The following is a 24,543-nucleotide window of genomic DNA, read 5'->3' on the forward strand; positions in this document are numbered from 1 at the left end:
TTTTTCCCCTTGAAAATAACCTTTTCTTAACCAAGATATGACAATAGCTAAAAATCTTCTCTATCTCGGCGTTTGGCCGCTGTGAAAGTAACTCCTTGTCAGTCGAAATAGTTCTGAGGCAGGCTTCATTTCTCAATCAGACCTCCGTCTTTTAATTTGAAGTAGAAAAATTTTTCTAAGGTGTTGGCACACTTGCAGTACTCGCTGTCTGGGGGGTTGTACTCGCGACAGTTGGTGATGATTCGCTGTAGGTCGGCAATAAAAAGTTTCTTGGTCACATAGTATCTGTTCTTGAGTCTTTCTGTCATAGTCTTTAGGTCTGTGAGGGCAAAACAAGGACAAAGAAAATCTGCATAAATTAAAAAGTAATGGCTTAAATACCACAAACAATAACCCCAATTCCAAAAACACTGGGAAGTAAAATGTAAACAAAAATGAAATGCAATGATGTGAAAATCTCAAACCCATATATTATCTATATTATCACAGAAACCATTTTGATGGCAGTAACACATCTCAAAAACAAGGTGGAACATAGGCACAAGCAACTGGAAAAGTAAACTGGGAGGAACCCCAAAAAGTTGATTGTGTTTGTCTGGTCATAGCATTTTCTTCAGTCTGAGGAAGTCACTTGGATGAGAGACAAAATATTTCTCCCACTGAAAACGCTACATCTAGATGAACAGAATCAACTTTTGTGATTTACTTACCTGGATGATTGAGCATGCGTCAAGACAGTTGGGAAGAACATTTTACAACAAAATAGGTTAATCCACAACATATCAGTAACATGATTGGGCATTAAAAAAAAAAAAAAAAAAAAAAAAAAAAAAAAAAAAAAAAAAACAGCAGCAGCTTCTATCAAGGTAGCTTTTTTGGGGAAGGCCACCCATTTTTCAGCAAGACAATGTTAAGTTGCCTATTGCATCTATTACAATAAGAAGACTTGGTAGTAGAAGAATCCAGGAGTTAAACTGGCCTGCCTGCAGTCCAGACCAATTAAAAAAAAAAAAAAAAAAATTGGCATATCATGAAACCAGTAATACAACAAAGACGACCCTGGACAGTTGAGCCGCTAGAATCCTATATCAGACAAGAACGGGCTCAACACTGCTCCCCCTGAAAGTCCATTAGCTATTGTCTTCAGCTCCCAGGTGTTTACAGACTTTTGATAAAAGAGAGGATGCTACACAGTGGGAAACATATAGTCCCTGTACCACCTTTTTTAAAAGATATGTTGCTGCCATCAGGTTGAAAACCTTTTTTTTCTTAAAGTGACAGATTTGCTAGGTTTTAATTTCTTATGTTTTTACTTTGAACTGTGTATTGTATTGTAAAATGCAGGTTTTAAGAGATTTGCAAACTATTGCTGGGGGGTGGGGGGTCATATTATCTAAGCGAGGCTTACTCACCAATAGGAAAACGGATGATTTCGTAGTAATCCGGAGCTTCAGATTTCTTCACTGGTTCCATAAAGGGCCAAGCATCAGGATGAGTCTGCAGAGGTGACAAAGTTTTAGTTAGTCTCAGGTCTTGTTAGTCTGGGTGTATCCTTGTGTGTGCTCCACTCAGGTGTTAGCTGGGGCTTGTACCTGAAAGCAAGTTCAACATGCCAAGAATCTCTTTTCCTTAAGTGTCCAATGACAAACATGCAAATCTGCTGGCAGCAGAGCAGCTTATGTTACAAATATTGAAAAAATACTGACTGAAGTCCACACAAGTGATGCATCCAAAGCAATGGTGTGTGACTGAGTGGAGAGTCAAGGAGGTCAATTATATGAAAAGGCAGTGACCTGTTCTGAACTGAGGAGGGGGCCTTTGAGTACATATTTCACCATCTAAAGCGGTTTTCATGTTTTCAGCATCCATGACTCCGCTTGGGCAGACTGTGACCTAAATTTCGTCATCGGACATTAAGCCTGAGGACATACGTGAATGTCCATGTGCCTGTTTGTTGTTTTGTGACTGGGCAGACTTGTCTGTGTAGAATTACATTACAGTGCACAAACTACACATATGCCCAGGCAGCTGAAGTATAACAGAAATGAGTATTCGGCCGTCGGGTCTCCAGCTGTCCATCTCTGCAATAGAGTATAATCCAGGCTTTACAATACTGTGACAGCGGCCATTCCCAAACTCTTCGTGAATATGGTAGCCATGGAAATAGATCAATAGTCATGACAATATTAATACTCGAGATCGTGAAACTGAACTCACGGTCCATTGTTAGTCAATGCAAATTGACTGTTATGCAGTCATAACAGTCAATTTGTTATGACTGTGTAGGTTGATTTGTCTGTGTAGGTTCTCACTCATCCAGGTCATGGTAGCCATGAGAGCTTGAAAATAAACAAATACAACTGGACTTTTGTTTTGTTTTAAAGGCATTTCACCTCTCACGGATGACGCTTTTTATGGGAACTTCTTAGCACCATGATGTACCCTGGTAAAAGAGTTAACCCTCATAACAGCAAAAATCTATGGTTAACCCTGAAGTTAAGCCCCAAATACTGCTTCCGAATACAGGCCTCTGGTGATCCTCACCTTTATCTGGGCGAGAAGGTTCTTCAGCATGTTGTATAGCACATCAGGATCCTTCACCTCTTTCCTATGAAAGATATAAATGATAAGTAAACCTTTGACTACACTTAGCCCTCTCAAGGCAGGCGTTGCCAATTTGCAACAGTTAAAAACTAACAACCTGATTACCCCACATACATATTTTATGAGGGGTTTTTTTTTTACTCAGAAGTACCACTGCAGGACTTGGTTGTGCATTAGCAACAAAAAGTGTAATTTGAACCTGAGAAGGTTAAAGGACCTGTAGACTTAAAGACACAACAAAAAGCTAAAGTTAGGTGAATACATTTCTGAACACCAACAATAGTGGCATCTTAGCATTAAATCATAACAACTTCGATAAATTGTATATTTCAGTAGGTATTTCTTATTATACATTTTTTTTGTTTGTTTTCTTCACTACTCAGTCATTTCTAAATCTTAATCTGTTCAATGAAAGTGTCCCTGCAGGGGAGGTCACAGTCCAAAGCAACATCATTTAAAAATATATCCAAAGAGTTTACCCTTTGTCCTTGTTACTGGGTTTCCAGCCTGTCTCTCCTGAATAGAAAGACAAAAAAATAAAAAAAATATGTATAAAAGTACTTGTAAGTAAAACATTAATAAGCATTTTATTATATATATTTTCAGACACAAACACAAAAACAAACACTCACTTATGCCTGGAATGCTCTCCACTGGGATCTGTCGTACTCCCTCTTTGAAGCAGGTGAGACCCGGGTAAACCTTTCTGATCTGGCTTTGTTTCCTCTCAATCAGTTTCTTAATAATCTATTGACATTTTCAAATTTATCTCATAAGAAACACACTGACATGTTCACAAAAATGAAGAAAAACAAGGTTTGCTTTAATGAGAACTTCTGACGTACCTCCTTCTGTCTTTTAATGATATGAGAAAGCTCGGTATAAGGGATTCTAGGGTTCAGTTCGCACTCCATGAGGGTCGCTCCCTCGTAGTCTTTGATGTATCCAAGGTATCGACTCTTCGGCACTTTGATGTCTTTGGAAAAGCCCTGCGGAGGGAAAAAGAAAAAAAATTAATAGAAAGACAAAAATGAGAGAGGGAAAGTTAATGCACAAGTCACGCCTGCAGTACCTGCTTCTTGAAGTAGCCAATGGCATACTCATCAGCATAGGTGAGGAAATAGAGGATATTGTGTTTGATGTGGTACTCCTTAAGGTGGTTCATCAGGTGGGTACCATAGCCCTTAAAGAGACCCGAGAAAAAGCACCGTATTTATAAAAGAAATTCCAACAATATTCACCAATACTGCTCATAATCGTATTCATGTTTATTTTGCTATAGGTACGTGTAGGTAAGCTGGTTTTTCCGAACTGAAAACTGAGTATAAATTTAACCCCTTATTATATACCTTAACTTGCTCATTGGATGTGACGGCACAAAAGACGATCTCTGTGAAGCCCTGAGTGGGAAACATCCTAAAACAGATGCCTCCAATGACGCGGCCATCTTTGATAAGGGCTAGGGTCTTGTGTTTCCTATTAAAAAAACAAAAAAAAAACAAATAATAAAAAAGACGGAGATGTCAAACATGTGTGGGCCTCAAGTGGCACAACATGTGGAAAGAACGTTAGACTTACGGGTCAAACACCAGTCGTGTTATGTACTCTTTGGGCATACGAGGTAACTGATGTGAAAAGACATTCTGTAGGCCAACCAGCCACATCAGGATCTTCTTGTTTGATTTCTGGGAAAGTGAGTTTCCAATGACATGAAACTCTATGATACCACGTCTCTCCTCCAGCCTTGCAGTCTCATCACGGGCAGCATTTGGTGTCAGCAGATTAGTCTAGCAATATTAAACATAACAAAAAAAACAACATCAGTATTAAATGTCTTTAAAATTGTACCAAAACAACACCAACTTCTTTACATAACCCTGGTGTTAAGTCAAAGCTTTTTAAATACCACCACTTAGGCTGTTATGACACATCATAGTAAATGTGACTGAACTCATTCATAATTGTTCCATGCTAAAAATGTTACCTTGCCTGGTGAGTTAAAATTTTGATCACAGAAAATTGACCAGGGTGTCTCCTTAGACATAACTAGGGATGGGTATCGTTTAGGTTTTATCCGATACCAGTACCAAACCGGTACTTTTGAAACGGTGCCGGAATAATAATATTTATAATAAATAAAAAACGGCTTTTAAAAAAAAAAAAAAAAAAAAAAAAAAAACGCTATACGTCGCCAGGTGTTTCATCAGATTCGAGGTGTTACCTCCTTTGCACAGTATTACAGTATCAGCTTAAAGCAATTGTTGCAGGCTGCTGAGTTTGTAGATTTTGCTGTGAAGTACAGCCAGACTTTTGACCACTTCGCCTTGGGCATTTTTAATCTGTAGCTTTGCTCTAAAAGAACATACGTACCTGGGCCCGCCTACTACGCTTGCAAAGGTAAAATGATTGGCTAGAATTCAAAGTGTGTGACATCTCAGGGAAAAAAAGCACCGAAATGTGCGCTGCTTTTCGGTCTGGTTACTACCGTTTATGTCAGAACCGGTGATACCGGTACCCATCCCTAGACATGACACAGGTGTTATGAACTTAACCAAACATTAAAAGAATGGAGTTTAACCAACTGACCTCTGGTCCGAGCATAGCAGCAGGGTCAGTGATTGTCATCATGACTTCATTGACCAGCTCCATTGGTATATCTCCCATCACACGAATCCGCTTGGCATCCTCCAGGGTCAAGGTCTCGGGAAGTTTGCGCTTTTCTCCTGAAATGAGCGCAACATTTCTCAGATCAAAGCAATAAAAAGCATAAACATTCGCCGACAGTGATCTATGACACAGGAAGGTCTGATTGGGAAAAAAAATAATAATAATCTCTACATCTTAAAATAATATATATTGATTAGCCACGATAGTAAAACCCAGTGACATGCTGGTTCACCTTCAAAATATCATCCAATTGTGCACCCACAGGAAGTGCTGAAAACATGTCTGATCCACAGAGGCCACTGACAGCATCTAAGCACTAGACATTCTAGACTCCTGTGCAGGTGGTTTTAATGTTGGTTTACACACCTGTCTTTGGTTCTGCTCCACCAGTATCCATGCTGCTGACAGAAGAGCTGCTGTTCAGACACTTGGACAGAGCAGGAGAGCCAGACACTGAAGCCGGACTGATCACTGCAATGACAGACAAAAAGACTTGACATATTTACAAACTATACAACAGGAACTAAGCCTTCAGTCACACAGGTCTAGAGCCTTCCGGGCAACCATAGGTTGCGCAAGAAAAATGCACAGTCATTGAAACGTTGTGTGCCACACCAAAAACCTTCTTGTGATTTCTTGGGTTGCTAGCATACTGCCACATTCACTCTTCATTTGCCTTTAAACATATGCCTTACACATAGACCAAACACATTGCAAAAGCTCAACTGTACAACTTTATGACTGCCTCACCTGTCTGATGTCCGAGCTGTGTGCCATCGGAGGCCGGCATGGTGAAATCAGCCTCCCATATGGGTGAATTCTCACCATAGATTTCCTCCTCCAGCATGGACAAGAACCTGAAGACACACATGTACAAATGTAATAACCATAAAGTGATCCCCACAAGATGAATGTGAACAGTGTCCAGTGCACCATCAAGTACACTGATAATCTTTCTGCAGCTTTTCAGGTTGCCTTTTAACTTGAATACAAGCATACACCGTTTCAATAAAGCTTGTCCTTACTTGGGGAAATGTGTAAGGATAAGTGTACGTTTCTCTGGTAGCAGTTTATCCTTCTCCACCCTAAACTTCTCCAGGAGTTGGCGTCGGGTGACAGTGAAAATGGACTTGAGCAAGTTGCGCCCAAACACCTGAGTGGTTTCATAGCGCGGTAAGCTGTCATTACTTTGCGGAACATGGCAATAGCACAACCACCTGCGATCATAAGAAGAAACGCCTTATTGCACAGACTGACATACAATAGTCACTTTAGAAACAAGTAAATGTACACATCGGCTTTCCCTACTATCAAATGAACGCACCTAGTGTAGTCCACTTTGTAAGCTGTCCCATCATCCTTCTGGGTACGTTGACGATACTGCGTAGGGGTCTCAAGCTTCCAGTAATTTAGGCACAAAAGGAACATCTTTGACAGTTCAAACATTGTCTGTCTTTCCTTTGGTGCAAGGTGGCTGAACTTATACTGGACAAAATTCAAAACCCCCTGTGAAATTAAAAGAAAGACAAAAATATTTAAAGATTTAAAGTAGGGCTGCTCAATTAATCGAATTTTAATCACGATTACGATCTGGGCTTTCAACGATCATTAAAAATGACTGAGCCGATTATTAGCCCCTCCCTCATTTATCCGCGACACCTTAAAGGCCGGTCCGTGAAAATATTGTCAGGCATAAACTGGTCCGTGGCGCAAAAAAGGTTGGAGACCGCTGATTAAGAGGACCCGAGGGAAGCTCGGAAAGCTAAGCAGAAGTTATTTGGAGAGTGACTGCCGTTGGTTGAAAAGAGAGTTTAAAAAAAACAAACTTCAGTGGTGTTGCACACTATTTTATATTATTTTTTTAAAGTCATTGTTAACCCTTTAAAGCCGGTCAGAGCAGCACGCTCCGTTTTGCGTAACTATTTTTAAATCCCTGTAGAACCTGAACCGTGTAAGCTAGCGCAATAATTTGTTTTGCATATGAAACCGGAGGAGTTGTACTTACATCTGATGCCATCAGCTTGTCCTCGGTCACGGTTTCGTTCCACATATAGCTTTGCAAAAATTGCATAAAAAGCGCTTGCAGGAACAAAAACATAATATTCCAGAAACACGCTTTGCCGTTCCTATCAGCTGTTTGTAACACTTCCCACAGTGAAATGATGCACATGCTGTTTTCTTTGCAAATTTGCATCATAGGATTGTTTTTTGTTTTTCCTGCAGTATATAAAAATTGCTGTATCTCCAAAATAAAACTATGAAGACACTCAAAATAAATTTCCTGTGGTGGGAAACTATTTTTTGCAACTTTATTGTATTTAAAGTTTTGAGGGATAAGCCTCTTAAATTTCTCCAAGTAGAAATATATGTAAACAAAACAAAAGCGATTTTCAATTTTTTTTGTAGTTTATTGCACTTTTTTTGCAATTTATGTAATTACTATGCACTTAATGCATACATATTATTAAAATATGGGCTATAACAGTTGTATTGATGTATAGCAACTTGAAATGCTCCCACAAATGGCACTACAGCATGTAAAAAAAATAATATAAGCTCTGGTGGACTTGGTTCTATAGTAGGTCTTAAAGGGTTAAATAAATATCGTCAAATAATCGTGATCTCAATTTCAGTGAAAATAATCGTGATTATCATTTTTGCCATAATCGAGCAGCCCTAATTTAAAGTCTGTGCTCACCAGTAAGTACACTGCTTAAGACCAAAACATTCACCGAAGCTATTTTCTTAAAATTTACCTGCTCAATGTTGGGCTTCTCAAAAGGTGGACTTCCGAGGGATCCTTCTACGACTGGCTGGCTCATCTGAAGGATGCATTTCCTCAGCAGCTGAAGGAAAGAGTGAAGAAGTAACGAGACAAGTTTATATCGGGCTAAAAAAATGTCATGTACATCAACTTCTAAGTTCAACTGAACCAGTATCACAATCACACTAATGTTTGAATGCCTTTTCCATACCTTAAAAAGGTAGAAATAGACCTGCTTGGTGTCAGTGTCTTCCTCTTTGTGTACAGACATAAAAAGGTTCTCCACATCAACCACCATCCCCAACAGCCTGTTAATCTCATCTTCAGACACGTTCTCCAGATGTGACACATGATTAGCTGTAATTAAGGTGTAAAAAAAATGTAAATGCATGACTGGAATACACGTTTGTTCGTTATTACAGCATGTCCAAGGTGAGCAGTACGTGGATGCTAGTTTGTACCCAGAGCATGTCCACAGCTGCGGCAGGGCTCGCTTAGGCTGGCTGCTTGCTGTTGCAGATCAATACGTGTGGCCGACGGTGGGTTTGGGTTTTTCCATCCATTGCACTTGCATGTGTCATTAGCCTGAAAATACGCAAATAATCCATACACATCGATTTACACAATAACACAACTGTAGCTTTTGTACGTAAATGAATGACTGTTCAGTTAGCCTAACAATAAATGCATTTTTGAGGCTTTAATGTGAATAATACAGCAAATACAAGACTGCCTTGACAGTTAAAAACTGATACTGCAACACGTATGTTAGGTTACGTGCTACATGTTTGTTCCTGAATATACACAGTAATGCTAATACTGTCTGAAGAGTGCTTTGTTATGGTGAACTTTGGCTAGCTATGCTAGCTACCTTGCATGCGGAGAATACGCCAAGTTTTTCAAGCTTCTTCGCCCGTGGGAAAGCTCGGACTTGTGCTTTTTTCTGGCTTGCACGTTGTTGCTGGCTGAGCCCTGGTCTGACCGGGTCACTGTTCCCTGATCCTGAGCCTGCAGTAGTAGTAGTACTGGAGCCCGCTGACCCAGCAGACTGGGCTTGAAGAAGCCGGGGTTGTAAGGCCTGCGCCGCCGGGTCCGACATATCCACGCTGCTATAGTTTCTTCCTCAGCTCCCGTTTAGCTCATATGCTGCATTCAAGTTCTGTCGGCAAAGTAGGATTTGTTAGAATTGCAGCAAAGTTATTTTGTACTGTCTACGATTAAAACCGATATAGCCTTCTTCAGATTTATTGACAACTGATTTATATTGCCCCTCCCCTTAACGGACCCCGACCAGTTAAATCCGCCCACAGCATAGATCAAACGAATCAACTCACTGTGATGGTTTAGGTTTTTCCTTTAATATGCTACACTTCTGCATGTGTAACACGTGCAAAAATAGCTAACTAAGTGCCTGTAAGGTTAGGAATCTTGTCATTTGTATGTCCTTATATTTTAAATGCGTTAACATAAATGTTACCACAGATCTCCGCTTGCATGTCTTCCTTGCTCACCTTCCTGCCGTGTGTTGTTAAACCCTCTTTAGCTAGCAGCTCACCCTCTATTGGTTATAGTGGGATCTGCAGCTCTCACATTTTTGTTTTACGTAAAAGGAGCCCCAGATGTCACTGTATGCACCCCAGAAGTAAATGACAATCCACAGTAAGTATTAGAAAAAATATCCAATATAAATGTTTAAACGATAGTGTCATTATCAACTAAACCCCATCAGGTAAATTTAAAGTTTTAGGATTCCTTCAGGACTATTATAGAAGGCTAAAATCTGCTCCTTTTGGGCCTTTTCTATAGGACAATGTTAAAGGATAAGATTAAAGACATTCTGACTAAGGAATAATTAAACTGAATAGCTCCACCAATCCAAATTCAGGATTAAATATCCCTTTTTATACATGTCCTCTTTTAGGCATGTCAGCAAAACAGCTGCCACAGACAGCAACTGACCTCAAGTGTGTATGCATGTTAGTTTACACAATGTGAAAATGTGATTTAACAATAAATAATAACAATAAAAACAGGTTCTAGCCAGAGATCCAAATCCCCCTTGGGGTTGTGTCAGGAAGGATATTTGGCAAAAATATCAAATTACACGACCCCTTAAGTAGCTTTTATACATCATGTCTTGATGATGGAATCCTTCACTGTGCACATTAACGCCGTGGATAAAAACATCAAGTTCACCAGGGACAACAAAAAGGATAACTGTTTGCCTTTCCTGGACTGCGCTGTGCACACTGAAGAGAGTGGCAACCTCAACATCGAAGTTTACCGGAAGCCCACACACACGGACCAGTACCTCCTCTTTGACTCCCATCACCCTCTGCAACACAAACTTGGAGTAATTAGGACCCTACACCACCGGGCAGAACATGTTCCCTCTAAGCCTGAAGGGAAAAAGATGGAACACACACATGTAAAGGAAGCACTTAAAACATGCGGTTATCCAAATTGGGCGTTTATAAAGTCAGCAAAGATGCACAGAAAAGAAGATCAGACACCAGCAAGGGAGGATAAGGACAGACGCAACAACATTGTCATCCCCTATGTAGCGGGTGTATCAGAGAAACTCAGGAGAGTTTTCTCCAAGCACGACATCCTGTGCATTTCAGACCCAGCAACACACTCAGACAAAAACTGGTTCACCCGAAAGACAAAACTCCAGAACACAAACTTAACAATGTGGTGTATGCTGTACAGTGTAGCGAGGACTGCCCAGACCTCTACATTGGAGAGACCAAACAGCCACTTCATAAGCGCATAGCACAACATAGAAGAGCCACCTCCACAGGACAAGACTCAGCAGTCCATCTGCATCTAAAGGACAAAGGTCACTCTTTCAATGGTTTGAAAGAGGAGTGAAAGAAGCCATTTATGTCCACTGTGAGCAACCATCTTTGAACAGAGGTGGTGGTTTACGACACCAACTGTCTGCCATCTATAATCCAGTTTTGAGATCCCATCCCAGACACCTTAATGCCCACTCACACCCTGGGCCATCTGACCTCAGGAAGTCAGAGGATAGGGTGGGGCTAGGTTTCACAATGAGCTCACCCGAAACCCTGGCTGATTGGGACCCACACCCGTTTTCACACCTTGGCTCATGTGATTAGGTAGAGGATCATCAGGGGGTCATTTTCTCTCCTTGGGGGGAAACTCCCACGGGGTTTAAATCTGGGACTCTGCCATTTGACCCTTAGAACTGAAGAAGCTTCTCAGATGAGAGGTGAAACATCCAGACGCTTTTCTTTCCAAGCTCCTTAGACCATCACAGTAATGAAATCCCAGAGAGAGCTCATTCTGTTTATCTGGACACAGTATTCTTAGTGCAAAGTACAGCTTGAGTTTCAGCTGACTACAGGTTTCCCCAGCCTTATAAATGGTACATTTGCATAAAGACTGAAAGTAGCACCACTGACTAACAGTCAGTTCAGTTTCATCATCGTCAATATGCAAATTCTCATGATCACTGACCAGTGGCCATGAGTATCATTCACAGACTTGTGAATGACTTGAGTGACTTAGGGAATAAGTAGGGGATTTTTAAAACATCCACGTTTTATTTTTTACATTATTTAAGCAGGTAAACAAAGTTATTTTACAAAACCAAAAACTACCAGGGCCTGATGCTAGCAATCAATTGTGTGTTTTAAATTGTATGTCTGTGAAGGTTCTCAGTCATCCAGGTCATCGTAGTCAAAGGAGCTTGCAAAGAAAAGCGTCTGGACTTCTTTAAGTTACTTGAAGACGTTTCACCTCTCATCCGAGAAGCTTCTTCAGTTCTAAGGTCAAATGGTGGAGAGTCCCAGATATAAACCTAGTGGGAGTATCCCCCCACAGGGGGACAAAAGGACCCCCTGATGATCCTCTAATCGCCTGAGCCAAGGTGTGAAATTGGGTGTGGGTCCCAATCAGCCAGAGTTTCGGGTGAGTTCATTGTGAAACCTGGCCCCACCTTATCATGCGAATTCCTGAAATCAGATGGCCCAGGATGTGAGTGGGCGTTAAGGCGTCTGGGAAGGGATCTCAAAACTGGATTATAGATGGCAGAAAGTTGGTGTCGTAAACCCCCGCCTCTGTTCAAAGATGGTCGCTCACAGTGGACATAGATGGCTTCTTTCACTCCTCTTTCAAACCATCTGTCCTCTCTGTCCAAAATGTGAACATTAGCATCCTCGAAAGAGTGTTCTTTATCCTTAAGATGCAGATGGACTGCTGAGTCTTGTCCTGTGGAGCGTGTTTTAAATTGTAGTTTTCAACATGTCACACCGATGCCTCCTGTGCAGTGTCTTTATGGTGAAAAAGCTATTTGTAACGTAGTCATATCTGACCAAAGACATGCTTCCAGTATGTCTCATTTTTCTCCAGATTGTCCTTAGTGTACTTCAGTCTGGCTTGAAGATGTCTCTTATGCAGAAATGGGGGGTTTCTTGGTCTGCTGTCCATTCCTGTGGAGAGGTCTAGTGATTGTCTTCTTTGAGACTACATTTATCAATTTGGCTAAGTCTTGGCAGTTGTTCTGGGGTCTTTGAAATTTTTAGTTATTTATTTTGTGTCTTAAACTTATTTTTGTTTTGTCAATGCAGAGCAGTGTGCTATGGGTCATTAAAAAGGTCAGTTTTTCAATAGGCAACTTATAACTTAAAAAAATAATTATGTCCTTGTGTGCAAATAGAAATCATTTATGCCTATAAAGAAAACTAGCCCATTTAGAAATATTACATTGAAAATCCCTTGCTTTGTAAAAGAGCACTTGGGAAGGTTTTGCAAAAAAAAAAAGCTTAAAGGCTTATAATTTTGTCCACATCTTTATATAATTATATATTTATGTTTATCTGGAGCTTGTTTGGTTGGATGAGATGCCTACAATTTATGTGTCTAAAATTTCTTCAAACCACTTTGCAACCTTGGTTGGCACAAAGGATTCACCTTTTCACAAAACACCTGGGGGATAACAGGAACAAACAAAAACCTAACAGTAAACCTGTATTTAGCGCTAACTGAACAATTACCTCTCTACTTTACGGATCTCTTCAGATGCACTTAGATTAGCTAAGGGATTATTATACTTGGTATTGTCCAGGAAACTCTAGTGAGCATGTGTTAACAGCCAAGAAAGCAAAGCCAGTTTAAACAGAAATCTAATCTTTAGGAAATCTCAGGATATGTAGACAATAGCCTGGAGAGAAAAGAAACAGGAAAGGAATCGGGAAATATAGAGAGTTAGTAAAAGTAATGCCAAAGCCAATTTGTGGCCAGCTACAGATAATACATGTCTTTTAAACTCTTGTGGGGCAGTGGGATAAAATCATTTACAAGCCACAACAGTACAAGTCATAGTTGTCATTACTAGCACAAGCTGATATAGATATATTTATAAAAATCCAGTGTGATAGTTAATTAGATAGGACAAAATGATTAAACAGGCATACAAAGAAACATAACCTTACCCTTGTTTATTCACAAAATTACATTTTCCTTCCTTCTCCTCCCCCCCCTCACCTAACAGCAGTGACTGCCGTGCAAGTTCTGTTGTGCTAGTCTTTGATGCCATAACAGGATGATAACAACAGTGTTGAAAAGCAGTCCCTCCCTGATGTGCAGAATACAAATAAGGAGAGAGAAAAGAAAAAGGAAGCTGAGGATAACATCTAAATTCACCAAAATGATGAGACAGAACCAGTGCATTTAATACCATAGATCTTCAGAGAAAAATTAAGACATAGAAAAAACAAAAAAACAAAAAAGAAAAATCACAACATAATTAAGGTTGACAAAACATCATGTAGAGATCGGGAAGATAATGTTTTGACAAGAACTACTGTTTGATTATAAACTTCAAAAGTCGGATACAAATACAGTCATATGTTTTCAGTACACAATTGTGATTTTGGTCACGAAAACAAATCTTGCTTTATGTATTTGCCATTACACAGATGATTCAAAGACATTTCATTAATGCTAAAAATTACACAAGTGACAATGTTATTAAAGTACTATTTACTGTTTATTGTTTAATAACATGGTTGGATGATTGTAAAACCTGAAAGACTAGGCTTTAAAATCATATTGACCAGCTTGTGTCAAAAGGAAACAGAAAAAAATAATAATAATAAAGATGATTTATTTCAATCTACACAGCTCCATCAAGATGGAATATGTTTCGATTCCTCTTCTCCTGGTAGAAACCTTTTTCCAAAAATCTGACCAGGGACAAGACAGAAAAGTGAAGGATGCTGCATGCACCTCTATTTGAGTTTTAACCGTGTCTCAAGACCACGACGGAAAAACTTCAGAAATTTATGGTGCACGGGAAAGAAAGAGGGCAGAATAGAAAGGGTAGGGCTAGTGAGTCTTCTTATACTCCTTCTGGTTGCATTACTTTTTGTAATCCTTTACACAAATACAGAAACAAAAATGAGTGGCGCTAGTAAGTGCCACTGGTAATGACTGAGCTTTGTTTTTTCCTTCTTCCATGAATGGGATGCGTTTCCCCCCCCAAGATGACATCAAGGGTCCATCATCAATCGAGAGGTCATGGATTGGCATGAAACATGATTCCCTATGAGTAAGTTGATTTCTTGATCTGTTGCTTGGTTCGCCAGTTTAAACCATCAGTGGAGTCTGGCAGTTTACTGGCCAGTGGATTCATTTGCCAAACAGTTAATTGGTGCCGTGTTGCTCATAGGGTGGTTGGTCTGACCGTGGTTTGGTTTGACCAATGGGACGTCGTTTGACAGCTGGCTAATTTCTGGTCGGGTTGATCGAAGCTTTAGATTGGTTGCATCAGCCGATTCATTGTGCTAGTTGCTGCCCCCGCAGCACTGGCCACTTCTGCCCTGTGGTGCGGCTTCCTGCAGGTCCACACCACCTCTGGCTCGTCCGCCCGCGCCTGCTGCACCATGAGGCTCGTTTTTCGGAAGCTTCTTGGCTGTTTTGTGGTACAAAGTACAAAGACTTAATTCCTATACTATAATAACATGACAGTAAGCGTCCAACAACCTGCTATTTTCATTAGTAATAAGAATTTTTTTTAATAACTTAAAAGGAACAAATTCAAACATTATTCCCCTGACATGTAGGGCTATTTTTCCAGATAGAATTTTTCTGGTAATGAAATGAAAATGTGACCTGCAGCGTCAGTTTCTTTTACTGAACTACACCTGCAAAGCATGAAAGGTGCCAGACTGTAGAAGTAGGCACCTGTTTACCCATGAGAGGCTTACACTTGTAACAGGATGGAAATATTAAAAGGCATCTCTTGTCAGTGAGCATTTCATTTGAGTTGGTCGATACTAACAAAAGGCCCACACCATGGTTTAGAGGGTTTTTTTTTTTAAGGTCATTGTACACAAGTGTGTGGGGGGTATCATTTCTAAACGAGACGATGCATTCAAAGGGTTTTTTTTTCTACTTTGCCCACAACAAGTCAAATGCCATCTGGTTCAATAATAATTATTATTATTTATTAGTTATTATGAGAAGGTATAGATGCTGACATCTCCAGAACTGTGCAACTGTGCAACTCTCACAAACAAGTCTAGATTTATAAATAGCACTGTAGGACAGAGGAAAATATCCTAATCTATTTTTGGTGTCAATGTTTCAACAGCAAAAAGCCTTTTTTCCTCTGAACAGTCCAAACACCAAAGTTATCCAATTTAGTGTAATGCAAACTGAAGAAAATCAACAAATTCACATTTTACAAACTTCAGCAATTACATTTAACATTTACATGGGAAATGACCATCAGTGGTCTTATGCAGTATGTTTTGATGAGGATTTCTGGCAATCCCCCTTTTTTCCCCTTGTATGAAATGATTATTTTGGCCAATGGACTGAGCAGTGCATAAAAATGAAGTCTAAAGTTTGCCACCTTGCATTCTTAACATTTATCATCATTTCGTCACATCGTTGTAAGAAAATGATTACTTAATCCAGACTTTAGAATTCCTATCATCAGGATGGTTGCTGATTTATTTTCCACTTCAGTACTTAATAAGCTATTATCCCTCTGTCTAACACTTACCTATAGCCATAAAAATCTCATTGACATTCATTGCAGTCTTAGCTGAGGTTTCCATGAAGAGCAAACTGTTGTCATCGGCATATGCTTGTGCTTCCTAAAAAAAAGAAAAATGCAAGCAGTATGAATTCACAGTAGTCTGTTAAATAATTTCCGAAGCTTTCACGAGCTTCAGCAATTGATCTCAGAACTTCCTCATTACCTGGAAATCTACAGCTCTCTTGTTTGCCAGGTCTGCTTTGTTTCCTGCAATTGCAATTACAATATTTGGACTGGCTTGTCGCTGGAGCTCCTTCACCCAGTTCTTTGCACGTGTGAATGTATCCTTTAAAAAAAAGAATGTGCATCATTACATATTGCTGTGCTTTTAAAATTTAAATCACAGCTGCAGGTTTTTCATTTTACATTTTACTGAAAAAAAAAAAAAAAAAAAAAAAAATTGGAAGGCCAAAGGTCTGATTGCTGTTAAGCAATCATCAACCCAGGCTAGAAGACAAGGGTCAGCAAACAAATGACGTACGACTTTTGACTGTCCACGGTCCTGTCACAGCGCATGTTACTTACTGTGTTGGTGATATCATAGACAACAATGGCAGCCTGGGCTCCTCTGTAGTACATGGGTGCCAAGCTGTGATACCGTTCTTGTCCAGCAGTGTCCCAGATTTCAAACTTAACTGTTGTATCATCCAAACATACTGTCTGTGTGAGGAAGGCAGCTGGAAAGGAAGTAGAAAGAAATTATTCAATATTTGACAAAGAGGGGCTTAAGAGAAAGCAGAAAAGTCATCTCTAGGGGTGGACTTTCATATTTAAACTTGGCTTTGTAATCACAATATCATTAATGAAATCAGTCATTGAATGAAAAGAAGTTTAAAACTTGCTGATAAATTCAGACTCCAGAGGACATGCCAGCTATGGAGATAAACCTATAACGCAAAAAAAACCAAGAAAAAACAAAAAAGCTACCAGGTACAAAGAAAATGCTATGGTTTATGAACAGAGGCAAAGCTCCATTTAATTAGCCAACTGTCACAAGACCGAGAAAACCGAGCACTCACATAGCACATACTTTAAAGCTTTGTAATCTTTGACTAGGCATGCTGCTGACCAACCACAAGTTCGGGAAAAAAAACATAAAAAATGCTGACTCATTTCAAGTCTTTTGGCGAGTGTAAGCACAGAGCTTCCTGTCATTACATCCTATAGCCACATTACTCACAAGCAACCTGATACAGGAAACATGGGGAAAGTTGGTTCTACACAAAGCAAAAGGAAAAACGACCAAAAGAAAAGACAGAACGAATGAACCAACTGTTCAGCGCTGATTTAACACAGTTTACTTTTGGCTTTCACCTGATACAAAATTGCAATGCAAGCAACTTTAATTAAAAGTGAGAAACTGCAATAATACATAAATATTGGATCCAGACATGAGCAGAGAGGTGGTGTAATAAATGTTGCAGCAATAATATTGAGATAGGTAGATGAAGAACTGAAGAAGAAGCTTTCCCTCACTTTCACTGAACTCAAACTTTGTCATTAAGGTAAGAATGATTTTTCCATGCCTTTGTTATTATACAGAAACATCTTTTTGGTCTTGCTAATCACAACATACTTAACAGTTTTTACAACTGTAAAGAAACTCCATATAAACCCAACATTGAGAAGCATGTGAATGGCTGCAACCCAGGAAACAAATACAGATACTTTGCACCACCTCCTTACATTATATTTGTCAAAAAACTGTTATCAATTAATTTCATTTTTAAAGTCATTAATCGGTATTCAGTCTCCATTTCATTCTTCAGCTAATCATTTCCTTACTTGCTTACAAATACATGCATTAGTTTGTTTACTTTACTGTATTGAGTATTCAGCACTGGAATTCTAGTAGGAGAGTAAATGTATTAATATCTAAACTCAGTGATTGTTTGTCCAGCTGGAGCAATGATTTTGCTCAGGCAGAAGATCCCATAGTGTAGAGAAAAAAAAAACATATTTAGCCATCACCTCAAATACATTTTAATATCATCAAATATACATGTGAGGAGTTTGGTGGCTCATTTTAGCTGCAAAGAACTGGTTGCACGACTCTTCCTGCACAGACTCTAGTAACGGAAAAGATTAAGACCTGCAGGCAAGCAGTTCTCTGAACTAGCAAGGACATGTTTTTCTGCTTGAGCACCTAAGTTTAAAACTTTTTAAGAGTCAGAACAAAAAGAAAAACATTTGTTTATGATTACGTTTTATTTTTTTTTGAAGTTATTTGTAAAGTCTACTTTTACACTGTAGATGAACAATTTCAAACACGCATTAAGAGTCTGCTTACCTGTACATACACAAGACATATATAGCTTTGATGCTACATATGTCTGTAAGTAAAGCAGAAAGTCAAAGAATAATACAATAGACAATTGTGGAAATCAAGCAAGAAAACAAACAAACAACCCTCACCTCCGATGGTGCTCTCCTGGTACTCGTGGAACTGGCCTTTGACAAAGCGCAGCACCAGGCTGGACTTGCCCACTGCCGACTCTCCCAACAGCACTAGCTTAAACTGGCAGATCTTGCTGCTTGCTGTGGTGCCGTTGGTCCGTGCTGGTCCACCTCGCCCTGCCATATTGCAGTGTTGAAAATTGGGAAAAAGAAGGAGGAGCTGGGGGAAGAGGGTGTATGGCTGACTTCAGGCTTGGGCTTACTATAGGGGAGCTGATGAAGTTAAGATGGATGTAGGAAAGTTTAGGTTGGTTGGCAGATTTACTGGAAGAAGAGGAGGCCTCACCAGTGGGGAGCTGCAAAACACAACAAATTTAGTTAAGCTCTACTCCAAACAAAACAGATTTCTACTGAAAACAACCACAGTCATTGTGAAACCTGTGAACACCAGTAGCATCAAATCCCCCCAAAACAAAATAACTCCTTGTTCCTGCAAGCGGTTTGACATAAGAAAGATTATTGAAGAAAGCAGTAACACTTTTTCTTTAACCCAAAATGATTAAACAATTTAAAATCCAAGTTGTTGACACCAAAACTCTCATCACATTGGGCCTCGAGATATAGAGTTTATAACCTAACTTTATTTACTATAAACAAGAGCTGAAGGAGAGCACTTAGTCTCTGATTTTAAATTGTGTCCTCCAACTTGCTCTCACAGGTTAGGTTATTAAACATTTAAATGGCTGAAGCATGCATTACAGGATGAAATTCTTACTTTTGCTTAATTTTTTGGCTTAACTACCAGTTAACGCAACTTGCCTAATGCACAAATATAAATACAATACAACTCAAAGTGTTCCTGTGATTTCAAAAATAGCCACAGCTCAAAGATATAGTCATGCATCATTAATATATTCGTGGCTGTTATCTACATAGAAAAGAAGAAACTCATTAAACGTTAAGCATTGACCACAAAAGAATGCCAGCAGTGGCTATTGGCCAAATTTTGTTTTGCAAGGACTGTAAGAACAATAAAAAGAAACCTTTGAAAAAAAACAAAAACAAACGGGGGTTTGTGGTTAGTTTAAATTGGTACAAAATAAAATCTGTAGCTTATGTGTAAACAGGACACCACCAATTTGTTCCTTTCATTTCGCCTACTGTTAGTAAGTGAAACCTTGCCTGCGTGTGTGCGTGCGTGCATGTCAGTTGGGTGATACACATGAGGTCAGCCAGCTTCTGCTTGGTCAAAAGACAGGAAACACAACTGAGCTCAAAGCAGGAAGTGAAGATTGCAGAAGACATTTTACTGCTGAGCACATTAAAACCTGGGATAGACTCAGCTTGATCACAGGAATAGCTCAACACAGAAGCATGATGAACAATCAAGCCACGTATGAGGACTCTTCCTTAAAGACAGGGGGATAGCTCAAGAATGAGGGAAAATCAAGAGGCGGCATCATGGCTAATGATTTGGTTGTGCCAGCTCCACCCCCGCCTGTTGCTGAGCTATGCTTAATCTTTAGCATGTGACTGTAGATCATGGCTTTGTCAATGAAATATTAAGAAATTGCATGTTTTATTTGACAGTGAATCAACCAAGCTACAGTCAGTCAACAGACTAACTTGTCTCCAACACATTTCCATTATGTTTTTGGAGGAACTGGTTTAATTTAGCATTTGCAGATATAAGGAGCTATTTAAAAAAAATACACCAGTTCCTTTACAGTTTCCTGTTACGCAAACAAAAACGATGGCCATAACACACAGGCATTACATGTGTTATGGTAAAATAAATATTTTCCAATTTCATTAAAGCATTAAAGTCAGTTAACTCTTACATGGGATTACAGCTGTATACATGTACAGTAGATATCTCTAGCAGTACACTAAAGTTTACGCTGGGCTCCTTAACTAGTAGATCGGCTCTGCTTCACAGCCTAACAGAGAAAGGAAATCCTTTATAGCACAGCAGAGTTGGAAAAGTCAGTCTGTACTCATAAGATTAACATTCCTCACTAGGTGAATGAGTTGTTTCTTCCTCTTTTTTCTTTTTCTTTTTAAAACAGAAGAATTAACTTAATACTTCTGTTCTTAGGAATAAGCTACATAGTAATAGATAAACTATACTGGTACTTTCCCATGATACTGGGAAATTAAGACCTATTCAACCAACATTCCTTAAGAAAATTATTTTCTACTATTTATAGTATTTAATATTTAATACTGAATTTCAACTTTTGACGATGACAAAAGCACTGCATTCGTAAATAATACACACACAAGTTAGGCATCTTTTGGTAGCAAAAATTCATCTTCAACCAAGGACCATGACGTAGTTTTTTTTTGTTTGTTTTTTTTAATAAAAAGAGGATATATAAATGGGAAAACAAAGTACTAAAAATCTAATTCTATCCACAAAGCCTAGCTGCTGGATTGATGATTTAGTAATAACTGAGAGCCACAACAGTAACATCAAAGCTGGAAGCAGCTGACAGGCTTGCAATCAGAGACTCTTTGTTACACTGATAGAGACTTTCACACATCTTAAGCAGCATCTGATGGATGCTGTGATGGCATCCCTAATGGGTACTGCAAACCTCCACAGGGAAGTGGGTCAGGGAACGAGAGACAGTGGGACATAGGTCAGAGGGGGAGGAGAAAAGGCAGGAAAAAACAACAGACGAGAGGGAGAGGCTGTGAAATATTTATTGTGGCCCCTGTATGTTCTGCTGCTGGCATAATATCCAAGAACTTAGCAGCGATTGTGGTTTATTGCAATCTAAATTGGAGAATGCATGCACAAATTAAATGCGTTTAATCAGTCAAAGAAGCAATGAAAACATTTTTTTAATTGCTTTTGCTCCGTGAACAAAATCTAGGTATCGTTAAACATTAGTTATACTGAAAAATTAAGCAGAAAGATCAGGTTACCAGCTGCTATGATCAGTTTCCAAGTGTTCTTGTGACTGCTAGATTTGAAGATTTTGTATTGTTGTACTAGTGCGTAATCGAGGCTCTTCTTATGCAGAAAACAAGCTGTCACCTAACACCAAAAGACCATATTTGCAGAAGGAAAATAACAGGATTCATTCTCCATTCCTGGTCACACAATTAAAAATGACATTCTGTAATTAATAAATTTTGGTTTACCTGGACAGTATGATGATTTCCTTAAACTTCAGACTAGATTTTAGAAAAAGAAAATCACTTTCACATTCAATTTATAAACTAGATTAACAACCTGCCACCAAAACACTGACATTACGAAGACAAGCAGAGACATGTGCAGTTCACTTTATTTGAAGGATGGAGTCATGGAAGAAATGGTATCTGATGAGGGGCTGCATCACCATACTTTTGTCTTAGCTCATAATCCCATCTGCTTGTACAGATGGCTGTGTCCAAATTTGCATGTACACATGAGCATATATTAAAGGCCTATCTATTGCTGCCAAAGGTGATAGTTTGTCCTAGGTTGTAAACAAATATTGAAAAGCAGCACCATTCTTGGGAAATCAAAAGAAACAGGAAATGTTCTGAATCCAAGATAGCTACAAAGAATTGGTTTGGCATTGTGATTTTAGATGGGAATGTGGTGACACAATACAGGAAAAGCAAACAGCAGAGTCACCACAAGCATCACTGGCGCTTCCCAAACTGAGACCTTTCAACTCATCAAACTGTTTAAAACAGACTTTGTCCACTTTATGACTTCAAGTGATTTTAAGTGAATTATTAAATAATGGGATTTGATATTTGATCCTTTACACAGATTTACTCAAAAATTGAGTCCAGTTGATTGAGCGACATTTAGTAGGTCCAGCTGTCCGTTTAACTACAACAACTTACAACTTTAAAGGCAATGCCAAAACATAGCACCCAAATGTATTGCATACTAGTGTTCAACTAATTTGCAGTCCTTATTTTAGGGCTGGGTTGTCAAAAAGAGTGGCTGTTTAAGAAGGACAAGGTCCACATGCCATAAACATGAGAGCTCAGGCAAGCAACTGTAAATCACATCTTTATCTCAAAGGCCAAGCTCTGTTACTTGTATCAAGCCATAAACATAAGCTGTGAAGATACACAGCATACAAAAAAAGTATTTGCTGTTAAATGCAAGAAGACACACGTGCAGGCACATAACAACCCCAACGTTGCAATATGCGGATGTTACACCACAAAGTCAGCAGTAATGACATTTTAATGATGAGAAGGCACTGCCATAAATACAACTTCAGAGGTAAGCAAGAGACTATGTACGCACATTTACTCTGTCACAAAATGTGATGCACAAATGCAGCTGATAATAAAAAGCACCAGATTGTGAAGAGATTACAGCTGCCTTGATAGTACATCTAATTTAGAGAACATTAGACGACTATGATGTGCCTCGACTGAGCCTAGACATCGCACATAAGACCAGTCATTAGACACTTAACCGGTGGCAGGAACGTAACATATTAAGTTAGTTAATCTACAACTAATATTTCAAAGTACGTGAGAAGTTTTGCTCGGTCGATGCCGGGTTAAGCACAATGATAAGGCAACTTAAACTGTAAAGCTAAGGTTTGATTCAAAACAATCGATAAAATAACTATCAAACAACAATGCACCTGTCTTGGCTAAAACGGCACGTTACATTTAGGTGCGATACGGAACCGCTATCATAAACGTAGACGACACGACTGGAACTTGTGAGTTCCACTAAGCACTTGGCTAACAAAATGAACGCTGACTACACAACGTGAAAGAATCAACCTTGTTGCTTACTTAGCAGTAGCACCCATTTGCTAGCCTAAACTGACAAAGAAAACAAAAGCTATGTTCTTGGCAAGGAAACTTGACTTCTGATAGCATTAGCTGTGTTAGCAGCTACGGCCAAAAGTCGAAAGCGTCATTAGACAACTTTTCTTTTCTCGGCCCTGTGTCGTCAGCTGTCTGACGTTTGAGAAACTCCGGGACGTCTTATTGCGTCCACTTGCTTGCATGAAACGATGTCACATTTTTCTAAGCTATCTCAGGGCTCTGCCGTGGCATTATTATTATTTTTTTTTTCAATATTTAGAATGTTTGTCCCACAGGGCAGCTCGTAGCTTCCCTCGATCCAGTCTGATAAGGCATTTCGGTTGAGCCCGGACTTTGCTGACATGCTAAGCAGAAAAAAATAATAATAACAAAATAGATCAAACTACAGTAAACAGTTTGTCGACAAAATAATCCAACACACGTTCAGTATTGCTCTTCACCAACATGACTCTTAATTTCAAGTTGTTTTACTTACATTACTTTTTCTTCCTTCGCTGGTCTCATCGGCAGCAGCTGCCTTCTTCTTCTTCTTCTTGGGCTCCGGCCTTCCCTTCCGGTTAGCAATTTTTCCGGGAACCTCCCACTTTTTGTCAGTGGCTTTCTGACCAATGAGGACAGCGGGTTACGCTAGACCCTCCAGTCTGCAGCACGACATTTTTATCAAGGTTTTATTATATCTAGTCATAAATAACATCTAAAATTATCTTAATTTGAATATAATTATAATATAATGATATGGTGTTTATGAAAATTATGTATAATGACAATAAAACTTGTGCTTTTCAAATGGCGTGAAATTTTGTAACAAATTTTGTTTAGCATAATATTTTTAATAAGCTTGGGATACAATCTGCGTTCATAAAGAAGGATCCTTTTTTTATTTTTACTAATATTTTAATGATCCTTGTGATGTCTCCAATGTTAAACAGTAAATTCTGATCTTCATCTTCCTTTGGCTTCTTCATTTAGGGGTCACCACATCATCTGCCGCCATTTAACCCTACCCCTAGCATCCTCCTCTGTCACACTAATCCTCTGCATATCTTTCTTCACTGCTTGAGTCTTCTCCAGTGGGCTTCCTGTTCTCCTCCTGCCTGGCACCTCAGTGTTTGTCCAGTGTATCCACAATCCTCTTCTACATATGTCCAAAACATCCTTGCCTCTTTAACTTTGTATCCAAGCCACTTAATCTAAGCTGTCCTTCTGATATACTCATTTCTAATTT

The 24,543-nt window shown here is 39.2% G+C and overlaps 2 protein-coding genes across 4 annotated transcripts; both read right to left on the reverse strand.

Moving 5' to 3' along the window:
• Window positions 1-124: 124 nt before the first annotated feature.
• kat2a (K(lysine) acetyltransferase 2A) lies at window positions 125-9,579 on the reverse strand. Of its 3 annotated transcripts, none has more exons than XM_026164375.1 (19): window positions 9,513-9,579; window positions 8,907-9,194; window positions 8,497-8,620; window positions 8,247-8,392; window positions 8,028-8,117; window positions 6,596-6,777; window positions 6,297-6,488; window positions 6,022-6,128; window positions 5,638-5,742; window positions 5,191-5,327; window positions 4,183-4,391; window positions 3,954-4,080; window positions 3,677-3,787; window positions 3,450-3,593; window positions 3,237-3,351; window positions 3,084-3,120; window positions 2,545-2,608; window positions 1,413-1,497; window positions 125-319 (listed from the first exon to the last, which is right to left on the reverse strand). In XM_026164375.1, the coding sequence occupies exons 2-19, from the start codon at window positions 9,132-9,134 to the stop codon at window positions 126-128; spliced, it is 2,397 nt and encodes a 798-aa protein (XP_026020160.1). In that variant the 5' UTR covers window positions 9,135-9,194; window positions 9,513-9,579; the 3' UTR covers window position 125. The 3 variants fall into 3 exon arrangements, with proteins under 3 accessions (XP_026020160.1, XP_026020162.1, XP_026020161.1); XM_026164377.1 differs by having other exon boundaries at window positions 9,547-9,570; XM_026164376.1 differs by lacking the exon at window positions 9,513-9,579 and adding an exon at window positions 9,370-9,478.
• Window positions 9,580-13,484: 3,905 nt separating this feature from the next.
• Window positions 13,485-23,916, reverse strand: rab5c (RAB5C, member RAS oncogene family). Its single transcript, XM_026164378.1, has 6 exons — window positions 23,794-23,916; window positions 18,528-18,865; window positions 16,638-16,789; window positions 16,276-16,398; window positions 16,077-16,170; window positions 13,485-14,978 (listed from the first exon to the last, which is right to left on the reverse strand). Exons 2-6 carry the CDS (start codon window positions 18,691-18,693, stop codon window positions 14,851-14,853), a joined length of 663 nt encoding a protein of 220 aa, XP_026020163.1. The 5' UTR covers window positions 18,694-18,865; window positions 23,794-23,916; the 3' UTR covers window positions 13,485-14,850.
• Between the last annotated feature and the right edge of the window lie 627 nt (window positions 23,917-24,543).

The sequence above is a fragment of the Astatotilapia calliptera genome, chromosome 4 (genome assembly GCF_900246225.1).
Source record: "Astatotilapia calliptera chromosome 4, fAstCal1.2, whole genome shotgun sequence".
Taxonomy (NCBI): Eukaryota; Metazoa; Chordata; class Actinopteri; order Cichliformes; family Cichlidae; genus Astatotilapia; species Astatotilapia calliptera.